Source organism: Leuresthes tenuis, unplaced genomic scaffold, assembly GCF_036924035.1.
Source record: "Leuresthes tenuis unplaced genomic scaffold, fLeuTen1.0.hap1 SCAF_3, whole genome shotgun sequence".
In the NCBI taxonomy this organism is placed as follows: Eukaryota; Metazoa; Chordata; class Actinopteri; order Atheriniformes; family Atherinopsidae; genus Leuresthes; species Leuresthes tenuis.
Window position 1 is genome coordinate 15,734,617 of NW_027325357.1, and position 19,009 is coordinate 15,753,625.

At 37.3% G+C, this 19,009-nt stretch overlaps 1 protein-coding gene across 1 annotated transcript; it reads right to left on the reverse strand.

Moving 5' to 3' along the window:
- Nucleotides 1-3,202: 3,202 nt before the first annotated feature.
- Nucleotides 3,203-13,143, reverse strand: LOC140303329 (green-sensitive opsin). Its single transcript, XM_072382049.1, has 6 exons — nt 13,135-13,143; nt 6,660-7,023; nt 6,313-6,481; nt 5,200-5,365; nt 4,080-4,319; nt 3,203-3,301 (listed from the first exon to the last, which is right to left on the reverse strand). The coding sequence occupies exons 2-6, from the start codon at nt 7,021-7,023 to the stop codon at nt 3,203-3,205; spliced, it is 1,038 nt and encodes a 345-aa protein (XP_072238150.1). The 5' UTR covers nt 13,135-13,143.
- Nucleotides 13,144-19,009: the final 5,866 nt, after the last annotated feature.

The window sequence follows — 19,009 nt, forward strand, 5'->3', positions numbered from 1 at the left end:
CAGTATTGAACTGGACCAAGATGGTAAAACAATCTGATAAAAAGGGGTTACTGCACATACACAAGCTTTTGCCAACCAGAACATTACCCGAAGATATAGAATGTCCACTGAGTTCTTATTTGCTCTCAGACTGGGGCAGATGTAAGATGCTCCTCAGTACAGCTGATGAGAGAACATTGCTAAGCAAAGCTGGCTTCAATTAATTTTGCAAGCTGAATGTCAGCGGGTGGGGCTCAAAGCTGGAGGCTAAGCAGAGGAGGTGCAGTATACTTGACAGGTTTGGTAAGTTTACACAGCATATCTGAACAGCTTGTTGAGTGAGATAATTTCAAACATTGGAGAGTTGTGTTTTTTCTGAGTTTTTGAGTTGGTACTATCTTCAGACACTCAAATATATGCTCTTTTAAACCCAGAAAAAAGTTATTTTTTTCATATGTCCCTTTTAAGCAGTAGCACAACAAATCTGATCCATTTTCTGGATATATTTGATGGATATTCTTTTGTAGCTATGTATTTTATCTTTAAATTTCAAAACCATCTTTTTGGGTTTAAGACATTTTGGAAAGTTGAGGATAAGAAAGCCTAAAAAATATGTATTAAGTTGTGTGTTTAGAGGTATAGATGCACCTCAGTGAAACAGATGGTATTAACATTTGAAAGTTCCAACAATGACATACTGAACCCTTATGTTCCAAAATGGACTAAATATCCCTTTAACACAATCCATAGCATATGTTTTATTTATCTTCATCCATCCATCCATCAATTTTCTATACCTGCTTAATCCAGTTCAGGGTCTTGGGGAGCCTATCCCAGCTGCCATAGGATAGTCCAGTCCATCACAGGGCCACACAGAGTCAACCAAGACAAGCAACCATACACACTCACATTCACTTCATTGGTCATTTAGAATGACCAATCAAACCCACATGCATGTTTTTGAATAGTGGAAGAGAAATGCCTAGACACACAGGGAGATCATGCAAACTCCACACAAAAGGGCCCCAGCTGAGATAATGAACTAGGAACCCTCTCTCTGTGAGGCAACAGTGCTTTGAAAGATACTCAGAAAAACAAGAAGGTACAGTAGCTTAATACATACACCTGGATCATAACTAAAATAATTCAAATTCAAGGTACTTCACAAACTGCACAGCAGAGAGTCGAAGGATTTCCTTAGACCCCAGGCTTGGATTAGGAATAATTCATATTAATGGGCAAGATGAAAAAGATGTAAATGGAAACTTGACTGATTAGTGGAAGCAAACAACCGTGAGCAGGTAATTGTAACTGTTTCTGTTCACTGACACTGAGGAAGAAATCCAATTAGTAAAATAAGAAAGTCTATTAGACTGAGAACACAGTAAGGCTCTTAAGACAAGGCCCCTGTAGATGTACTGGAACAAATGGGGACTAACATTAATGTTGATGTGGTTCATTTTGGTTTTTTGACATTATATAAATTGTATGAGAAAACTGGTTTAAGTATGAGCACGGATGACAGCTTTTCAAAGATTTACAAATTTGTTTTGTAAAAAGAGAATACAGAGACATGCAGCACATACAGAGCTGGATTTAAAAGATACACAGAAACTGTGTCTGGATTTTCTTAGCAGTTGCCTGTTCATGTATGCTCTTCAAAGTGGGAGATTCTCTTTATAAGAATTCAAATATTTTCAGAGCTGAGAATACCCCAAGTTGAACCTTTGGGAAAGTGCACAGGAGGCAAGGATATACACAAAGAAATGGAGAGTAGTGTATTGCTTGTACCATTAAGAAATGCAGGTGAGGCTCCATGCCTGCCCATAATGATGACTGATGTCTTGATATCCTTGCCACATTTTATCCTCACTCATTCATTACATTTACTCAAGCACAGAAAGCCACTGAGAAAAAATATTTTTTTCCAATGTTGCTCTTATTACATTTACATTGTTTTATTACATTACGGTGTAATTCCATCATATGAACCAGTATTTATAAATTACTTCCTGGTTCTTTTTAGTATTTAAATGTTGGTAGAAAAAATAGAGATCAGTGTAAGTATTTTGAATACAGGATACACGAGAGAATTTTGAATAAAAAGAAAAAGATATAACACTATAAACTGTAATATTGCAATACTTCTTAAGGAATTATTGTGCAGGTTGGGTTTTTTTGCTTTTTTTTCAAAGGGTGGCAACACTATGCTGTTGTCTTTGTTGAGGAAATAATGAGGAAACACTGAAAAAAAAATCACTGAAATGGAAAATTAGATTATTTTGTGGGGTCATGTAAAGTACTTATGTGCAGTTAGTCTTTTACTTGCATTAGACAGCATTCTCGTTTGCAGAATCAGAGAAGCAAAGCAAAAGCCAACAGCTATTTGGAGGGGGGAAGAACTGAGATGCTAATGTTGGCCATCTAAAACAAGTGAAACCTCAAAACTTCCATAGCAAGTTGAGCAAACACTGTATTATGGCTTTTTAAACAGCATCACCTTTGCGTCAGAAAGTTATTTACTTTGTCAGTACTTGGTTTTAACCGCAAGGCGGCCCTGTTTCAATACGAACCGTGTTGCTGTAACCAGTTTACAAAACTGACAATGATAATGAATGGTATTTGCAACCAAAAAAAGCTCTTAAAAGGACAACATCAGTTTATGGAATCATGAAAATGAATGAATGGATGAACATCAGTTTGACATTGCAGACATTGCATGTCTCAAATATTTTAGCAGTGTCTAAGTAAAAAACTAATGGGAAGTGTTGAAGTATTATGAAGAAATGGAAAATAAGAAGATATAAACCATCACATCTTTTCATGCATGCATTTATTATGTGTTATCTACATTTTTCTTTATAAAATATTTACAGGCTATAATGACAAAGGCTGAAACATATGCAAACCTCTCAATTTCATGAATATACAAAGGTGAATCTCACCCACCCATCCCAATATTTCCCAAGCAGATGTTGACATCGTTATTGAACAAGGAAACACCTCAGGTTGTGTTTCATTTTAAAGTCCTTTTTCACCTACAGAGAAACATCATGAACATGGGTGTGTGCAGTAAAATGCTTTCAATGGCCAGTATTGAGAGATTCATGTCCATTTGTTCCAGAACATATTATCTTGTATCCATTTGTTTTTGTCAATAATGCCACTCAGAATCAGGATGATATGAGGAAGGAGGCTGTCCAGAGATGTGTTATTGTTATCCTTAAGCTGCAGTTGAGACTTCTGTCTTGCTGGTTGACACTGAGGTCTCATCTTCAACCATTCCACCCATTCCAATTGTAGTCAGCATACAGTTACGGAACTGAAATGAAAATGCAGAAAGGAAGAATAAGAGAGAGGATTTTGAGATTATACTCAAACAATGAATCAGCTATCATTGTATAAAAAACTGTAGCATCTCAAATTTTATTCATATTTCTTCGTAGGAGAAATGATCATTTCTATTAGACACCAAAAATGTTTATGTTTATGTATTTAGCAGACGCTTTTATCCAAAGCGACTTACAAATGAAGATATAACAAGCTATATAAAAAGCTAACAATAAACTACATAGAATGACCCCACTAGTCCGACTCTGTCAGAGGTGACAGAGTCGAGATAGATTGCAGGCATAGAAGGAAGTGCAGAAAGATAAAGGCAAAGACAGAGGGGGCAGGTAAGTAAAAATGCCTCTTATTGTCTGTTTAGACACCAAGCTATAAATGCAAGCTCGTGCCCATAGGAGTAGTTACAGTATAGACATATAAAACACATTTTTATCTGATTACAAACACATCATTATTACTTTATAATAGACCATCTTGTATTGATCATCCTCCAGAAGGGCAATTGATTCGTCTTTTCAGTTAATCAAAAAGACCTCTCCAATGGCAATCACATTTTCAAAAAAGTTATGAACAACTGCATCTGCAGACTTTGAGCCTTCAGTTATTAATATTACATTTGTAATAAGAAAATCAACTAACTTGCAATTGCATCTATGGACCCTTTATGAGATTTAGGTTTCATCACAATTTATCGACTTGTTTGTATGTTTGTATGCTTAACTGCTGAGTTTCAAAATCACAAACAAACTGACCTGTTTGTTCATCAAAATGTAGATTATAGGATTGAACAATGCCGAGCTCTTTGAGAAGAAGGATGGGATGGCCATGCCGATAGCTGAGAAGGCATTTCCCTTGTTAAAGAAGATGTATGCAGAATAGGAAGCATATGGGACCCAGGCAAGGAGGAAGCCAAACACCATCAGGACGCACATACGTGTCACTTCCTTCTCAGCTTTCTGAGTAGAAGCTGAGTCCTGCTGCTGAGCTGCAGCCTGGAAATGAGGGCAAAAACATTTAATGTCAGTCCTTTGTTCCTCTACTTGACTTCTGATTTAATGCTACAAGATATTCAAGATGTAACTTCAGAAAGCCACGCCAGATAAATTATGTAATTTTGACAAATACAGAACTTAACCGACATAACTTTGTTACAATGACTATTTAAGGGGTGGGATATATTTTGCAGCAAGTGAGCAGTCAGTTCTTGTAATGATGTCTTGGAAGAATTAAAAACATTTAAGCGTATATGGATATGACAAGGGCTAAATTGAGATTGCTAAACAGTAATGTCAAAGCATCTTCTAAAGGGCAGGGTCCACAGCAGTTATCCTTGCTCAAAGTCCAGCAAAACCTTCGTGCCTTTGCAGAGAGGTTTCAAAACATATGGAGTGCTGCAGCGTACACCGTATGGAGCTGCGTATCTGCATGCTGTGTACGCTTTTAGTGTTAACACTGAACCCTTTCCCCTCCTGCAAGTAACTAAAGGGCCATATGACAATCAGAATAGGAAGTGAGACACTGTGAGGCAGTGATCTGGTCTGATGAATAACATTTTCTTTTAGCCCATGCATATGGCTGCAGGATGCACAATGACAAATGGCGGTAGTTTGATGTTTTGGGCAGTTTACTGCCAGGGTGGCTTGTGTCCTGGCATTCATGAACATACATCAACTGGACATGACTGGACATCAACGCTTTCTTGCTAACACAAGGGAAAACTGCACAATATTATGCATGTAGGCTGATCAGTGTATTTCCAAAATGACTGGGAACACTCTCTTATAGGGCAATGACATTCCTAAATACGAACAACGTCATACAATGAGCATAGCTTATAAATTATGTATGAACTCTTCAATCTTAAGCACTTACAGCCTTGACTGTCATCACAAGGCTTCCATATGTGAAGAAGATGGTGGTGACAGGGACACAGAAGTGGCAGGAGAACAAGTATAACACAAATGAGTCGTTGTTTAAGCCTGGGGCCATAGTATAATAGTCAGGTCCACAGGAAACCTGAATACCCTCTGGAATATACCTGTTAATACAAGACATACTACATTAGACACATAATATTACTTCCCTTCTAACATCTTTCCAAAGAGTATCACCAACTCTTCATAGAAACAAATGGATAGAAAGACTTTAGCAGTGAGGCTAAAAGAGCTGTTGGACTGACACTGATATCCTTCCAGTCCTTTTGTGGTGGCTGCTGTTCAGTGTGTTTGTTGCTGACCCCAGTCACAGACCCAACTTTACTGCCAATCTTTCAAGTCTATACCACCACCTGCTTATCTAGACCCATAGCGGCCAATTAATGGAGATACTTTTAAGCTGAAATTCAAGCCCAGAACTAAAGCCTCCCATCACCCTATATGTTTAAAAATGCCTTTCTGCATTTCCCACTCTTCCTCCCTTGTCTTCTGTTTGTCTTCTACATCTTTTCACCTTCACTTTTATGGCAGTGGTCTGCCAGCCCTGGAGCTGTCACTGATCTCCAATGCCTTCCACACATATCAGCTGGTTGCATTACTTTCCATTAGCAATGTTATAGATGTACAGTATCAATCAAAACTTGAGACACAAGTAGGTGAACTTTTGAACAGTATGGCATATTTTTTTAAATAAATGTTCATGTTTACCTCAGTGCCTCAACCCTGCTCTAAAGACTTTAAACATAAACATACATTTAAAAACTAAATTTGAATTAAACATAAACAGTGAACATATCTATTTTAAGAATTATCATCATACATAGTAAGTAAAGCAGTATGCCTGAATAACTTTGGACATAATGGTCCAACATCTCAACATTATATTTACAAGACAACAAAAATTATAGAACACAGATTTTGAAAAAAATGCATAAAGTATACATAGAATGCTAATGTAGAGAGAGCCCCTGTAAAAGACATCTATATTTCCAACCTCCTAACCCAGATGTTAGCAAGTCATTAGACTGACTTTAGGAAATTATCTCATTACCTTGACCAGCCAACCAAAGGAGGAATGGCACAAGAGCTAGCCATCATCCAGGTGAATGCACAACCCACTGCAGAGTGGGATGCAGTAAATTTGAAACTACCCATGGGTTTACAGACCACAATGTATCTCTCAATAGCTAAGACCACAAGAGACCACAGAGACACTTGACCTGTTGGAAAGACAAACACAAAGAGCAGAGATTTTGATGAGGAACAACAAATCTTGCAATCTGCTATGCCAGCGTAAGGCTGATGCAGTCTTAAACTTAATTACAACAGCAAGGAAAATGTAATCAACAAGAAAATAATGTCTACACGGGGGAAATTCACTAATTTCCTAAAATGTACCTCCAAGTGTTGCAAAGAATCCTTCAAAATTACAGGCAATGGGTCCCAAATTGAAATAGCCAAAAAAGCAGGAATAAATACAGACTGTGAATCCAAAGATTGTCATGATCAGTCCAGCCACAGCCAAGTTCACCAGGATGAAGTTAAGAGGCTGCCGGAGCTTCTTGTTCTGCGCTGTGACCACCAATGTCAGCGCATTGATGGGGAAGCCACAGCAGAACAGAAGAAACATGTAGGCACCTAGAAAGTTGAAAAACCAGGGATCTGCCAAATAATACTGTGGATATTCAAAAGGACTCCTCACAAGCCCCGTCCTGTTGTTCATGGGGATATAGAAGTTTTTGCCTTCTGTGCCGTTCTCCATCTTAGCAATTTAGGATCTGTATTAACAGAGTAGAGTTACCCTTGAGTTCTGTCTATGCAGCTGTCTCTGCTCTCTAACTTCTTCCATGTGATTGAGGAGCCATGGTTATATACCCACTAGAGACGTTATAAGAAGATGAGCTAAGAGGATCTCGGAATTCAGCCCATAATCTCTTAGTATAATCACTTGTTAATCAGTGATCTCTTTTTCAGTTTTTAAGGACATGTTTACTAATTAAAAGCATTCATGTCACAGAAACATTATGATGTTTAAGAGTGAACACGGAGGAATTCATCCCATTTCTCCTATTTGCTTGTTTTTCCTACATTTTCCTCTTGGGTACACTGACTAAATACTTGTGCATTCACTTAAAAACACAAAACTGCATTAGCACACACACACAAAATCTAACTAATTTGTCTTTACATCAGTTTTCGATTTCCTCTCCTCAGACAAGTGCTTTTCACATGGAGGTTTTTAACTATTCAAGATGAATGAAACACGTGAACTAGTAGTTATGACTTAGACACAATTAAAGGAGGACTCTGTTTTAAAAACTCTGGGTCACGATCCATTTAGATGGGATGCAGCTAACTATTTCTTAATAGGATTTCAGAGTACCGGTTAGTGTGTTCAGTAAAGCTACATCTCTGCTGATAGATAGATAGATAGATAGACAGACAGATAGATAGATAGATAGATAGATAGATAGATAGATAGATAGATAGATAGATAGATAGATAGATAGATAGATAGATAGATAGATAGATAGATAGATAGATAGATAGATAGATAGATAGATAGATAGATAGATAGATAGATAGATAGATAGATAGATAGATAGATAGATAGATAGATAGATAGATAGATAGATAGATAGATAGATAGATAGATAGATAGATAGTAACGATGGCAGTTAAGAATGTTTGTGCACTGAATTTGGAAATGGTCTACGGAAGTGTCTATGTTTCACTGCTCCTAATAGTTATAAGCTCATTATTCTATGCCCAACCTCAGTTCCTTCCTCTTCCCCCTCCTGTCAAAATAAATCAGTGAACACATATATTTTCTAGGTCAAAAGAGGGAAACGAGACCATGCTGTGCTGTGGCCATATGGGGTACTAATGACTTTTAGACATTAACAAAGTAACATCGAAAAATTGTTTTGCGGATTTTGCTTTGTTTAGGTTAAAATGGTAATTTGCTTGTTAAGAGGCATCTGGCCCCATGAGTTTGTCAGCGGCTGGGCACTAACTGAGCTTTATATAAAACACTAAAGCAAGTGAGAAATGAACAGAAAACAACTTAAATCTATAAAGGTTTATCACATTCTTGAAGTAACAAATGAAGAAGAGTTTACCGGCATTAGCTATTTATTGGAGCTTCAGATCTAGAAGGCTTTTAAAATACTTAAGATACACAATAAAACAAAAATAGGACAGAAAAAATGTGTAAACATATGTACACAATTACCTTCACAAAAAATATGTAAGTGAAGAAATGTCTTAGCCCATATCAGACAGCACAGATAAATAGTGCTTCCAAAATGCCTTGAATGGACATGTCTTGAATGGACAAACCTATCACCAAAGTCTTCCTGTCTCTGATGTTTGCTGTGTCAGAGATGGGATTTGAGACGTTAGCCAAGATATCATCCCCTTCTTTCTTGTCCTTGTTTGAGCCAAGGGGTGACTGCAGGAAGGAGCTCTGTCTTTTTTCCTCCCCCATCCCTGGTAAAACAAAAGACGCCGCTGAATACAGCATCTTTTCACCACTTACTCTGATATTATATGAGGAATAAACTAATAAAATCATTTCCAATCAATTTCAGACAAATGTGGCTTCTTTGTACCAATGAGAAGTGATTTTTATTCCAAACTATTTCACTTCCAGACAGAAGGATTCCAGATTATTTATCCTTTGTGTGCTTTCTTTCTTATCAAGACTGGTCAATGACATGACGAGTCAAAAGTAATTTGTGTTCATCGCCAACAGACATCTTGACATAAACCGCTTACTGACGTTGGAAGTCTCCCTCTTGAGCATTTATTGAGCACACTACTGGTCTCAACCCCACCCCCACATGGAAAGCCACTCAATTCAGCAGTCATGTAGTATGAGATGCTTTTGAAGGCATACTCAAACATTCAACACAATGTAGCACAAAAAATGTGCATAATATACGATAAAATCTATGTTCAGTTTGAATGTAAAAAAAAAATAATTCACTGAAAAAAAGTGTCAGTAAATTTAAAGTTGAGTTACTAAGAATTATTTAACCTAATAGAAAGGCATTATGAGGGTTTTCAAGAGGAACAATTAAAATCTTCTTTACACCTGCAACTTAGGAAGCCCCTAGAAGAGATGGGAAACATCTTCACAAACCACAAGAAGTTCAGCTATCCTCTAATTAAGTTCTTAGGATTACCATGACCTTAAAGACCAAGAAGCAACACATACACACAGGGAGATTCTTTAACATGCCATTCCACTCTGCTCCACCACGCCTAGAAGCTTAGTTGGAGTGTAAAACTTCCTGTTATCAGACCTTTGAGGTTCTTTGAACTTAGATTGTAGTATTTGAAGCAAAGAATGACTCGACCATGCTAGTGCATCTAGCCTAGTGGCAGTTTGTACATCAAATCCATATTATTTCTAACTCACGTTTTGTCGGTGAATTTTAGTTTTGATCACATGTGTATAAACATGTTATTTTTTTAAGTAGCAGTGGAAACTTTACCTTAAAGCTGCAGTCTCTAATTTTTCCTTAACCTGAAAAATGAAGGGGGGAAAAAACATAAAAAATAACCTTAAAAAGTTTAACATCGCCCAAGTGGACACTGCAAAAATATTTTTTTCTTGGGAAAGAATAAGAAATAAATGAATATATAAAATGGGGTGTGACAACATGCTTCTGATTATATGTTTGTGTAGATTCTCAGCCATCCAAGTCATCCTAATTCTAAGCACTTAAACAGTCAATTGATAATCTTTTCTTGCTTCTTGGTTCCCCTCTCATCCACAAGACTTATAATTCTTCAGTACTTTAGTTCTAACACACCGCTTGGGAGTTTCAAGCTCATAAGCTGCTTTGACATTCATACCTTGAGAGTTGTTGAGGTCAGATGTGTGTCACTGACCCACCTACCCATCTCTTGGTTGTTTAGGTCACTGTCAACAGTGAGTAGTTTACATACCTCACCACCATGTGAGATGTTTTCCATGTCCATGCCTAACTTTTCAATACAGCCAGTATGATCCTGGACGTGGCAGGATATGCTATTTAACATTTAAGAGTCACATAAACAAGACACTCAACTTCCCTGTGTGTGTTTATTTCATTACAATGAGATAGCAGATGCCTTTATTCACTTTAGAGAATATCAAATAATGGGTCCAGAGGAGTAAAATGTGTTTATTTCAGTGAATGAGTTTGCAACTGGCTTTTGGTTCAGGTGGGCTCTAGGTATCTTTTGTAAATTATCAAAACGTCTTTGGGTTGCAGAGCTCAGCCAGCACAGTTACACTAACTTTTAAGACCCACTTCAGTTTGGTTTTTTTCATTCTGGGGTTGATGTTGAAGTGATCTTCATGTACCTACTTTAACAAGCCAACTCTCATCTAGACAAAGCATGTAACACTATGAGGATCATGTTTTTTGATTTTCCAAGCTTCAGAAAAGATAGGCTGATGCCTCTACAATTTTTGGGATTATTAATGACCTGACAAACAAACCAGTTTGTGAGACCAAGGGTTGGTCAGGAGCACCACAGGAGACTGTACTCTTATCATTTCCCTTCCCTCTGTGCACCTCAGACTTCCACAACAACTCACTGTCCTGTCATCCCATAAAATACTCATGATTTGTCAGCTGTGGGGATGATAGACACAAGGCTGAGTAAGAATGCATAAAAGAATGCAGCAAAGGCTGCTCAGCATAATGGACAATATTGCACACCCTCCACATAACATAGTGATTAAAAAAAAGATGCGTGTTCAGTCAATAGCTTCGTCAGTTTTGCAGCAATAATGAATGTTATGGGAGGTCATTCCTACCCACTATAAAAACTATACAATATATTTTTTTATCTATTATCCAATTCAATTTATTATCAGGTCATAACTGGTTTCCTTGTAACTGTGTTTGCTGATTTGTTTAACACTGAACTATGAGCAACACATTAAATTCTCAAAAGTAATGTAATTCTTTTTTCTTTTTTTTTTATTGTTCTTTTATGATTCCTTTGTCATTACTGTGAATGTGTGAATGTGGCGAGATTGACCAAAAGCCTTATTTTGCTTACTAAAGTCCCTGGACAAGTGTAACAGAATAAACCTAATAATAATATAAAATTTTAATATGCAACTACATCACAATTATTCAAATAACTACATCATTACAGCATGCAAAAAAAAAATAGAGAAAAGAAACCATTTCAGGCATAAATGACTTGGTTTATTATTTTAGATGTTTGGGCAGTTCTGTTATGTAATACCGTCAAGGAGCCAAAAAAAGACTCGAAACATGCAGCAAGAGTTCATACAGAATGGTCACCAGTGTCTAGAAGAACAAGGAGTCTTGCAACAGATGGTACACCCCACACAGAGCTCTGATCTCAACATCATGAGCCAGTCTGGGATTACTTGAAAGGGCAGAAGACTACCTTAATCCACAGAAGAAAGTTCTCTAAGACTTTAGAGCAACCTACATCCCAAATACCTCTTCAAACTGTAGACAAGTGCATCAATCAGGACTGCTGTTTTCACTTTGTTTTAAGGTTTAAAACACATTGCTCACTGTAACTCACCAGAAACAGCTCTGTCATGGTAAAAATCGCATACACGTTTAAAAAAATTAAAAGATAAATGATTTTATGATAGACATGCATTTTTTTTATATTTGAATTTCCCCCACTGGGGGATGCATAAAGCCTTTTTCTATTCTATTCTGTTAGCTCTAACTTCAGACACAGTCAGTTAATAGTTAATATACCTATAGCTATCCATTTTACTGTATAAGTCAGACCTCTTGCTGGTCTGCGTTATTCTCATTTGTTTTGAATGAAAATAGCTTTGTATGGAAATTTTGCATGTTCAATTGTCTTAGAGTTGCCTTATAATCACCTACACATGGCTGTAGAACAGAACATTTCTAACGAGTCTTTCATTGTTTAAGTCATTACAGACAAAAAGGTCAATGCAGTTATACAAATCTTTAATACATACTTGCGAGTTTCATATTTATATGTGCCAAGATATATTTTTGACTTCTGCTGAATAAGCCAAGGACCCATCAGGTGACAGTACTGACAAAGGAATCACAATTAGCCAATCAATTAATCAATTTTAGAAGCTCATATAGTACAAATCAAAAGTTTGGAATCACTCACCTTTTGACTGGAGCTTTATATTGTTTTTCCAAAAGCCCAAAATAATTTTTTTAAAGGAACATCCTGAATACCCACTATACTTGTGGTAGGGGACGAAGCATTGAGAGACAATTTCAAACCATCTCGTGATAGGATCAAATACTTAATATGAGGAGTTAGAGTACACTAAAAAAAAATAGAAGAGTGTTCTTTTTTATGATCTAAAAAAAATGTATCCATCTGACCAAACGGTAATGTGCTGTTAATAGAAGGTTTTGCCTATATCCTGAATCACGTATTTCATACAACAGAAAAAATATTTAACCACACTTGTTCAGGCAACCAGTAGACATTTACTGCAAGCTACTTGAAACAAGGTTTAAATGACCAAAGTTGAACAGTCAAAAGTGTAGCTGCATTTCTCTAGAAAATATTCCAACAAAACAACACATGTTGAAATGTGGGGACGGCCATTGAGACCACAGTTAATGGTAACAGTAGCCTTTCCTCAGGTTAATAATGTAAAGCTCTCTGCTATTTTCAAAACCATGTAAACCATGTACTTGTCTGTGTTCTGAATTCTATCACAAAAGTTTTTCAGTTGAGAAGATGTAGATACAAAAAATATTCACAATTAAGAGTTTGCTCTAACAGCTTCAAAGTTGTTTAGGTTTGGTTTGTTAAAGAAATGTAGAAAATTGGCTTTTCTGTATTGTCTGCTCTGAGCAGCTGTGAGTTTGACTCCCCCATCATAATTCCTCCTTCAATCTGAGAACCAGCTGACTAATGTCTACTGCATCTAAGACATTAACCACTCATGAGTATTTCACACAATACCACTTAAAATAAAACTTCTTTCAGTGTTATTTTAATATTCAAGTTGAAAACTGTTTCTTGAAATCAAATAATTTTCTAAACCTGCTTTACCATATTCAGGGTCACAGGGAGACTGGAGCCTATACCAACTGCTATCGATTGGGTGAGAATGTTCCCTGGACTGTGGGAATAAGCTGACGTACAACAGAAGAACCCACGGGGAGAGCTTGAAAACTCAAAACAAAAAGGCTCAAGCCGAGATTCGAACCTGGAACCTTCTTGTTGTGAGGCAACATTTGTGTTAACCAATTTAAGGCCTATATACACCAAGCCAGCAATCAGCTATCAGGCATGTCTAAAGTCTTTTTAAGGCGTTTGCACCATGTTGTCATTATTGAACTCCTGTGGCATCTTTTTTAGCAGATTCAACTTGTAGAATTTTGCATTTGATTGTCAGTGAAAGAGCTCACTCTGATTGGCTATTCAGTGAATGAGGGCACTGGAAGGGAGGCGACAGTGATGGTAGATAGCTAATAGCTCACTTAAGATGTCACACACCATCTCTTCTCTTTTGTTGTCTTCATTTCTCCAAAACAAGCTACACTTTCCCAGCAACGCGGCCGTGCAGAGTGAAGACAGTGAAGATGAGCTGATAATCATGACAGACCAGCTCTGTTTGGCATTATTGTACATTTAAACATAAAACACTGTCATGTGCACTTCTTTCCAGTTTATCTTAATGTACAATGTACATACTACTGTCCCATTCTTTATTGCAAAGCTATGACTTCCTGCAGAGGTGCATTTTGTACGTCCTGAACGATAGTTTGAAATCATCTTCGTGGCGTGTTCAAGTGCCTTTTAGTTTGTTCAGATGCTGGCAATGTGAGTAGACCTACCATGGGGCCTCTCGTCGGGGCTAATTCTTTCTTTTGATCTTGTGTTTGTTTGATGTATAAGAGCACTCAGACACCCCTTCCACATTCAGTCAGACAAACTGATATATGAACATCACCCAAAGAAATTAACATTTTGCCATGACAGTAGAAGCACAGTCACACTGTCACAGGCACAAATAAGGCAGGGATGTCCACATCCGGTCCCGGAGGGCCGCTGTCCTGCAGGTTTTAGATGTCTCCCTGCTTCAACACACCTGATTCAGGTGAAATGGATCTCTTCAAAAGATTGTTAAGTTCTGCACAAGCCTGCTAATGATGCATTGATCTGAATCAGGTTTGCCGAAGCAGGGAAACATCTAAAACCTGCAGGACAGCGGCCCTCGAGGACCAGATGTGGACATCCCTGAAACAAGGTGTCGGGTCTGACTGATGGGAGTTGCGGATGGTGTGACGCAACTGCAAGACGATCTCTACAGTAGCTGGGAAATGTCTGGAATTGTTGTAACTGGTTGTTACTTAAAATAAGTAAATTCAATTGACAGCCTACTGACTGTTTACAATCAACAAATACAATTCAAAAGCCAATAATAATGAGGTAATGGGTTCCTGGCTTGTCTAATTAAATAAGAACGTGATCCCCATTATCCGGCAGTGGAGTCAAGTTTCTCCTCAACTCTGTTGAACTTTCCAAGCTGGTTTACCCCCAACAGATGTCAATTCAAAAGCCAATAGGATCCGGCAACTGTAATTAATCTAGAATTACAGACTTACGGGTGCTTGCTCCTAACAAAAAGTCAAATCACAATTTACATACAGTCTCCCTTTTTAATCGTGAGTTATGATGTTGAATGTTTTTTTCTACAGAGCATTATGATGACACAGTGAAGCTGACTTTTGACCTTTTGTATAGAAAATGCAGTTACTTACTTCATTCTCGGTGACCGTTGACCATAAAATATTGGTCAGTTCATCCTTGGCTTCAAATGAACAGTTGTGTTGTATGTGATGAAATTTCCAGTCATTCTAGATGTATGATATTAAATAGAACACCAGAATAGAAACCATACACCAGAAACCCAGAAAACACAATGTCTCCAGTCACAGCTGATCCCTATTATCCTGCATAGCAGATATCATGTGTTTCGTAATTCCACCTGAGTATCAGTTACAGCTTTTGTAAATCATTTTGGTTGATCTTATAAAATGTCTTTTCCATTCTGTATCACACTCCAATTCAATTTCATGTCTGCAAAAGGTAATAACTCATTTAATATCCACATTATAGAATATTGCCATTGAATATTGCCAACTCAGAATTATTGACATTATTTGGCAAGAATGACCTCCTGTGCCATCTTTCATCAGCTGTGGAGCTGAGGTAGCGTCTTGCTTCTTACCTACATTGTGTTCTTCATATATATTTTGCTGGTCTGACAAGTTTAAGCCGCTCACCAGAGCATCCACCCATCCATCTAACCATCCGTTCACTATATTTTCTTAATTCAATTAAGGGTCATAGGCCCTGGAGGCTATCCCACGTGTGATCAGGCAAAAAGTGGGATGCACCCCAGATCAATCGGCCTGTCCATCTCACCAAAGCAGATCCCTGATAACTGTAACGACTGTCCTCCCTGGCAGCTGATCTGATAAGTTAAAGTCACAGTTATCTAGTTTTCTCTAAAGACTCTATTTGTTACATGTGTTGATGCTTTATTCACATCCTAACAGCTAACAATGAGTTTGCTTTAAAAAGGAGAATAAAAATCCATCTTGTAGGTCTCACATACTGTAGGTGTGTATAAAGGTCATCCAATAATTGTATTCATGCTGAATAGCAGAGAGAGAGAGCAGCATTGGAAACTTTCCACATCAAGCATCACTGCAGGAGGCAAGAAAAGGAAGACTATATGAGAAAAAGTTAGTCTAAAACTGTTTATATAAAGACACAGGGTAAAGCAGAGTCAACTTAGCGATAGCTTTTCCATGATGGTTACAACTCCATCAGTCACAGAGCCTCAAAGCTGATACCATGGGTGCTGATTTTCTGCTGGAAAGGTAATGCTTTTGTATGTTTTGTAGGGAATTTGTTGTTACTCAACAGCTACAATGTGCATCTTTGCAGCTAAATTGTTTGTGAGTCGGTGACCATATTTACCATGATTTCTAGTGTTGGCCCAAGGTTAACTCGCTGCTCCTCCAGCTGACTAAGGAGGTGTATGGGTACAGTTTGTAGAGTGCAGTGTGTGGAGCCTTCCGCAAACTAAAACTTATCAGAAACTACCAGCTGCCTTGAGTTATAGGGATACTTATACCTATTTAAATAACTAGATTACTGGCTGGGGTGACCTGACCTGTCTTGTGATGAATAAAGTTTGGGAGCACCTGAGGTAATCCCTTTATAACTACAAACTGTGATGACAAAAGTAAGCTTACACCATTAGAGATTTTTAAATCCTATTAACTTGTTACATTTGAGGAGAAAACCCTAATACTTATTGAACCTCTTTGCTGTTTCTTAAATCTGTTAGTACAAGTTCAGCATTTTATAAGGGAAGAAATTAATAGCTATTTCTTCTGTCAAGGCAGTAGAGAGGCAGAGGTGTAGTCACGTGAAAAATTAAATGCACTCTGTCAATTTCAAGGTTTAAAATGTCAGGACATAATAAAAAAAATCATCTGGTCCCTATTATTTACTGAACAAAAGAAAGAAAAATTCAAGAAGCACCCCACGCCCTGAGTTGGATTAAGCAGGTATAGAAAATGGATGGATGGATGGATGGAGCTCTCTTTAGGTCCCACCACAGACTTTCACAGGCTGAGGTCTGGACTTTGATCCCTTCCTTTTTCAGCCCTTGTATTGTAGAATTGCTCTGAATTATTGTTATTACTGTTGCAGCACCAGTTTGGGCCGAGATTTAGCTGTCAGACAGTAGGCGTCAGGATTGACGTTAGAGTACTTTGGTGCTTTTGGTATATAAATCCTGTATACCAAACAGGTGTCCAAAAAACATGTTTTTGCCGACAAACACAATCATTGTCAAATGTGGCCCTGTGTATTATCACCAAACATCCTCATGTCTGTCTAAAGGACTATTGCTCCGGAAAACTCGATTATTCGAGTATTGTCGTCACTCGAGTATTTTCCTAATTTTATTGTCATGACATTTAGTTTTTTAACACACCAAATGAAGACTGTAAATGCTGAGATGTATCTCCTAGGTTAACAGTTTCTCTGATTGCTCATGATAAATGTATCTTGTCTATTCAGTTATTTATTTACATGGATTTAATTGGTAGCAGCTGGCTGCTACTTAAATGTATGTATGTAAGAGTCTTGATGTTAATGGAAGCCTTGAGGGTACCCCTTGTAAATGGTATGAAACTGTAACACATCCCTAGGTTGTTATTTTTTGTCAGGCAGTTTTGAGGTGACACAATGGGAATCATGAGTAATGAATAGAAAAATGTGTAAACATTTACCATGATTTTAATAACTGTCTAAATATGTATTTCTTAACAGGCAGACTTCGTCATGTAAATTAGTTGTTACTCTAACCATGTACTTTAAACTCTTAACCTCAACTATTTGTGGTTAAAATAATAGCAAAAGTGGAAAAGTACAATGACTGTTGAAAACATTGCGCAGGGTCAGTCTGAATCCAGCAATCTGTTGAGTGAAGGGACAGCAGGTTTTAGCATTTACTGCCATTCCTTCCAATATCATTGAAAGTGTTTGTGGCCAAGCAAATACCAGTGTAATATAGAAAGTGAAGTAGGACCACGTATTTAGAAGTACAACATCAACGTGGTGGTGAATTAAAATTAAGCTGTATTTGGAAACAGAGTGAGAAGACTTTTCGTTAGAGTGTAATATGCAGTATGCTTTCCATCTCAAGTTGTATACACCAAATGTTGAGCCTAGATACATATTTTTGTGCTGACAAAACTGTTGAGATAGAACATCTCTGTGCAATTTAACATTGATAATTCATATTCATATAATTCTAACATCTTATGTTGTTTACAAGGAATTTTATTAAAATATGCTTCATGTGCTATAACAAAAGTAAATAAAGAGAAGTTATGCACTGATACGCTCTGAGCAATCAGAAAAAATATGACAACATCGCATTGGTCATAAAGTCTCTATAATTGCAGCTTTTCTTGACACGCCTCTTCACTTTTCATAGATCTGAAGAGAAAATCTCAGCAGCGCTTGTGCAATCTTCAAATCCAAAATACAGTTTCTCACTTTTGTTGGAAATTGTTACATGCAAAAGAGTTGAACTAGTTGTAATGCCCTCTAAACCATATATATTCAACATATCTAGAAGATACCACAGGTCAAGCAGATTTCTTCTTCCTTTTTTAAAATGTGTCATCCTGAGGGGGGGGGGGGAGGCTGTATGGTGAAAGAATAGAGAGTCAAATCAGAAAATGAAAAGAGGAGAACAAATACATATTGTAATGTTGCCAATCACTATCTCAACAGCCTCATCATATAAGAAAACATTTGATAGCTAAGTCTACACTGTGCACATATATGCATATTATATATATATTATGTGATATATATTGTGATATATATTATGTGATAGTAGATAGTAGACCTCATTTATGTATTTCTTGACTTCTAAACCTAGAAAAAAGGTTGAAAAAGAAACAACTTTTTAAAAATGTAAGGAAAAAATGGGGCATAAAAGCAGGTCTGTTGATTGACAGTCCCTTTATTAGAATCACTGAACCTACCTCCTTACAGGTGTTTCTGTGGATATCAAAGTTCAATTCAATTCTATTCAATTCATTGCTGCATTATGGACTAACATTAAAATTGGTATGGATACACAGCATAATATAATAATAATTAGCTAACAAACATTCAGAAAGTTGACGTGTAGCACG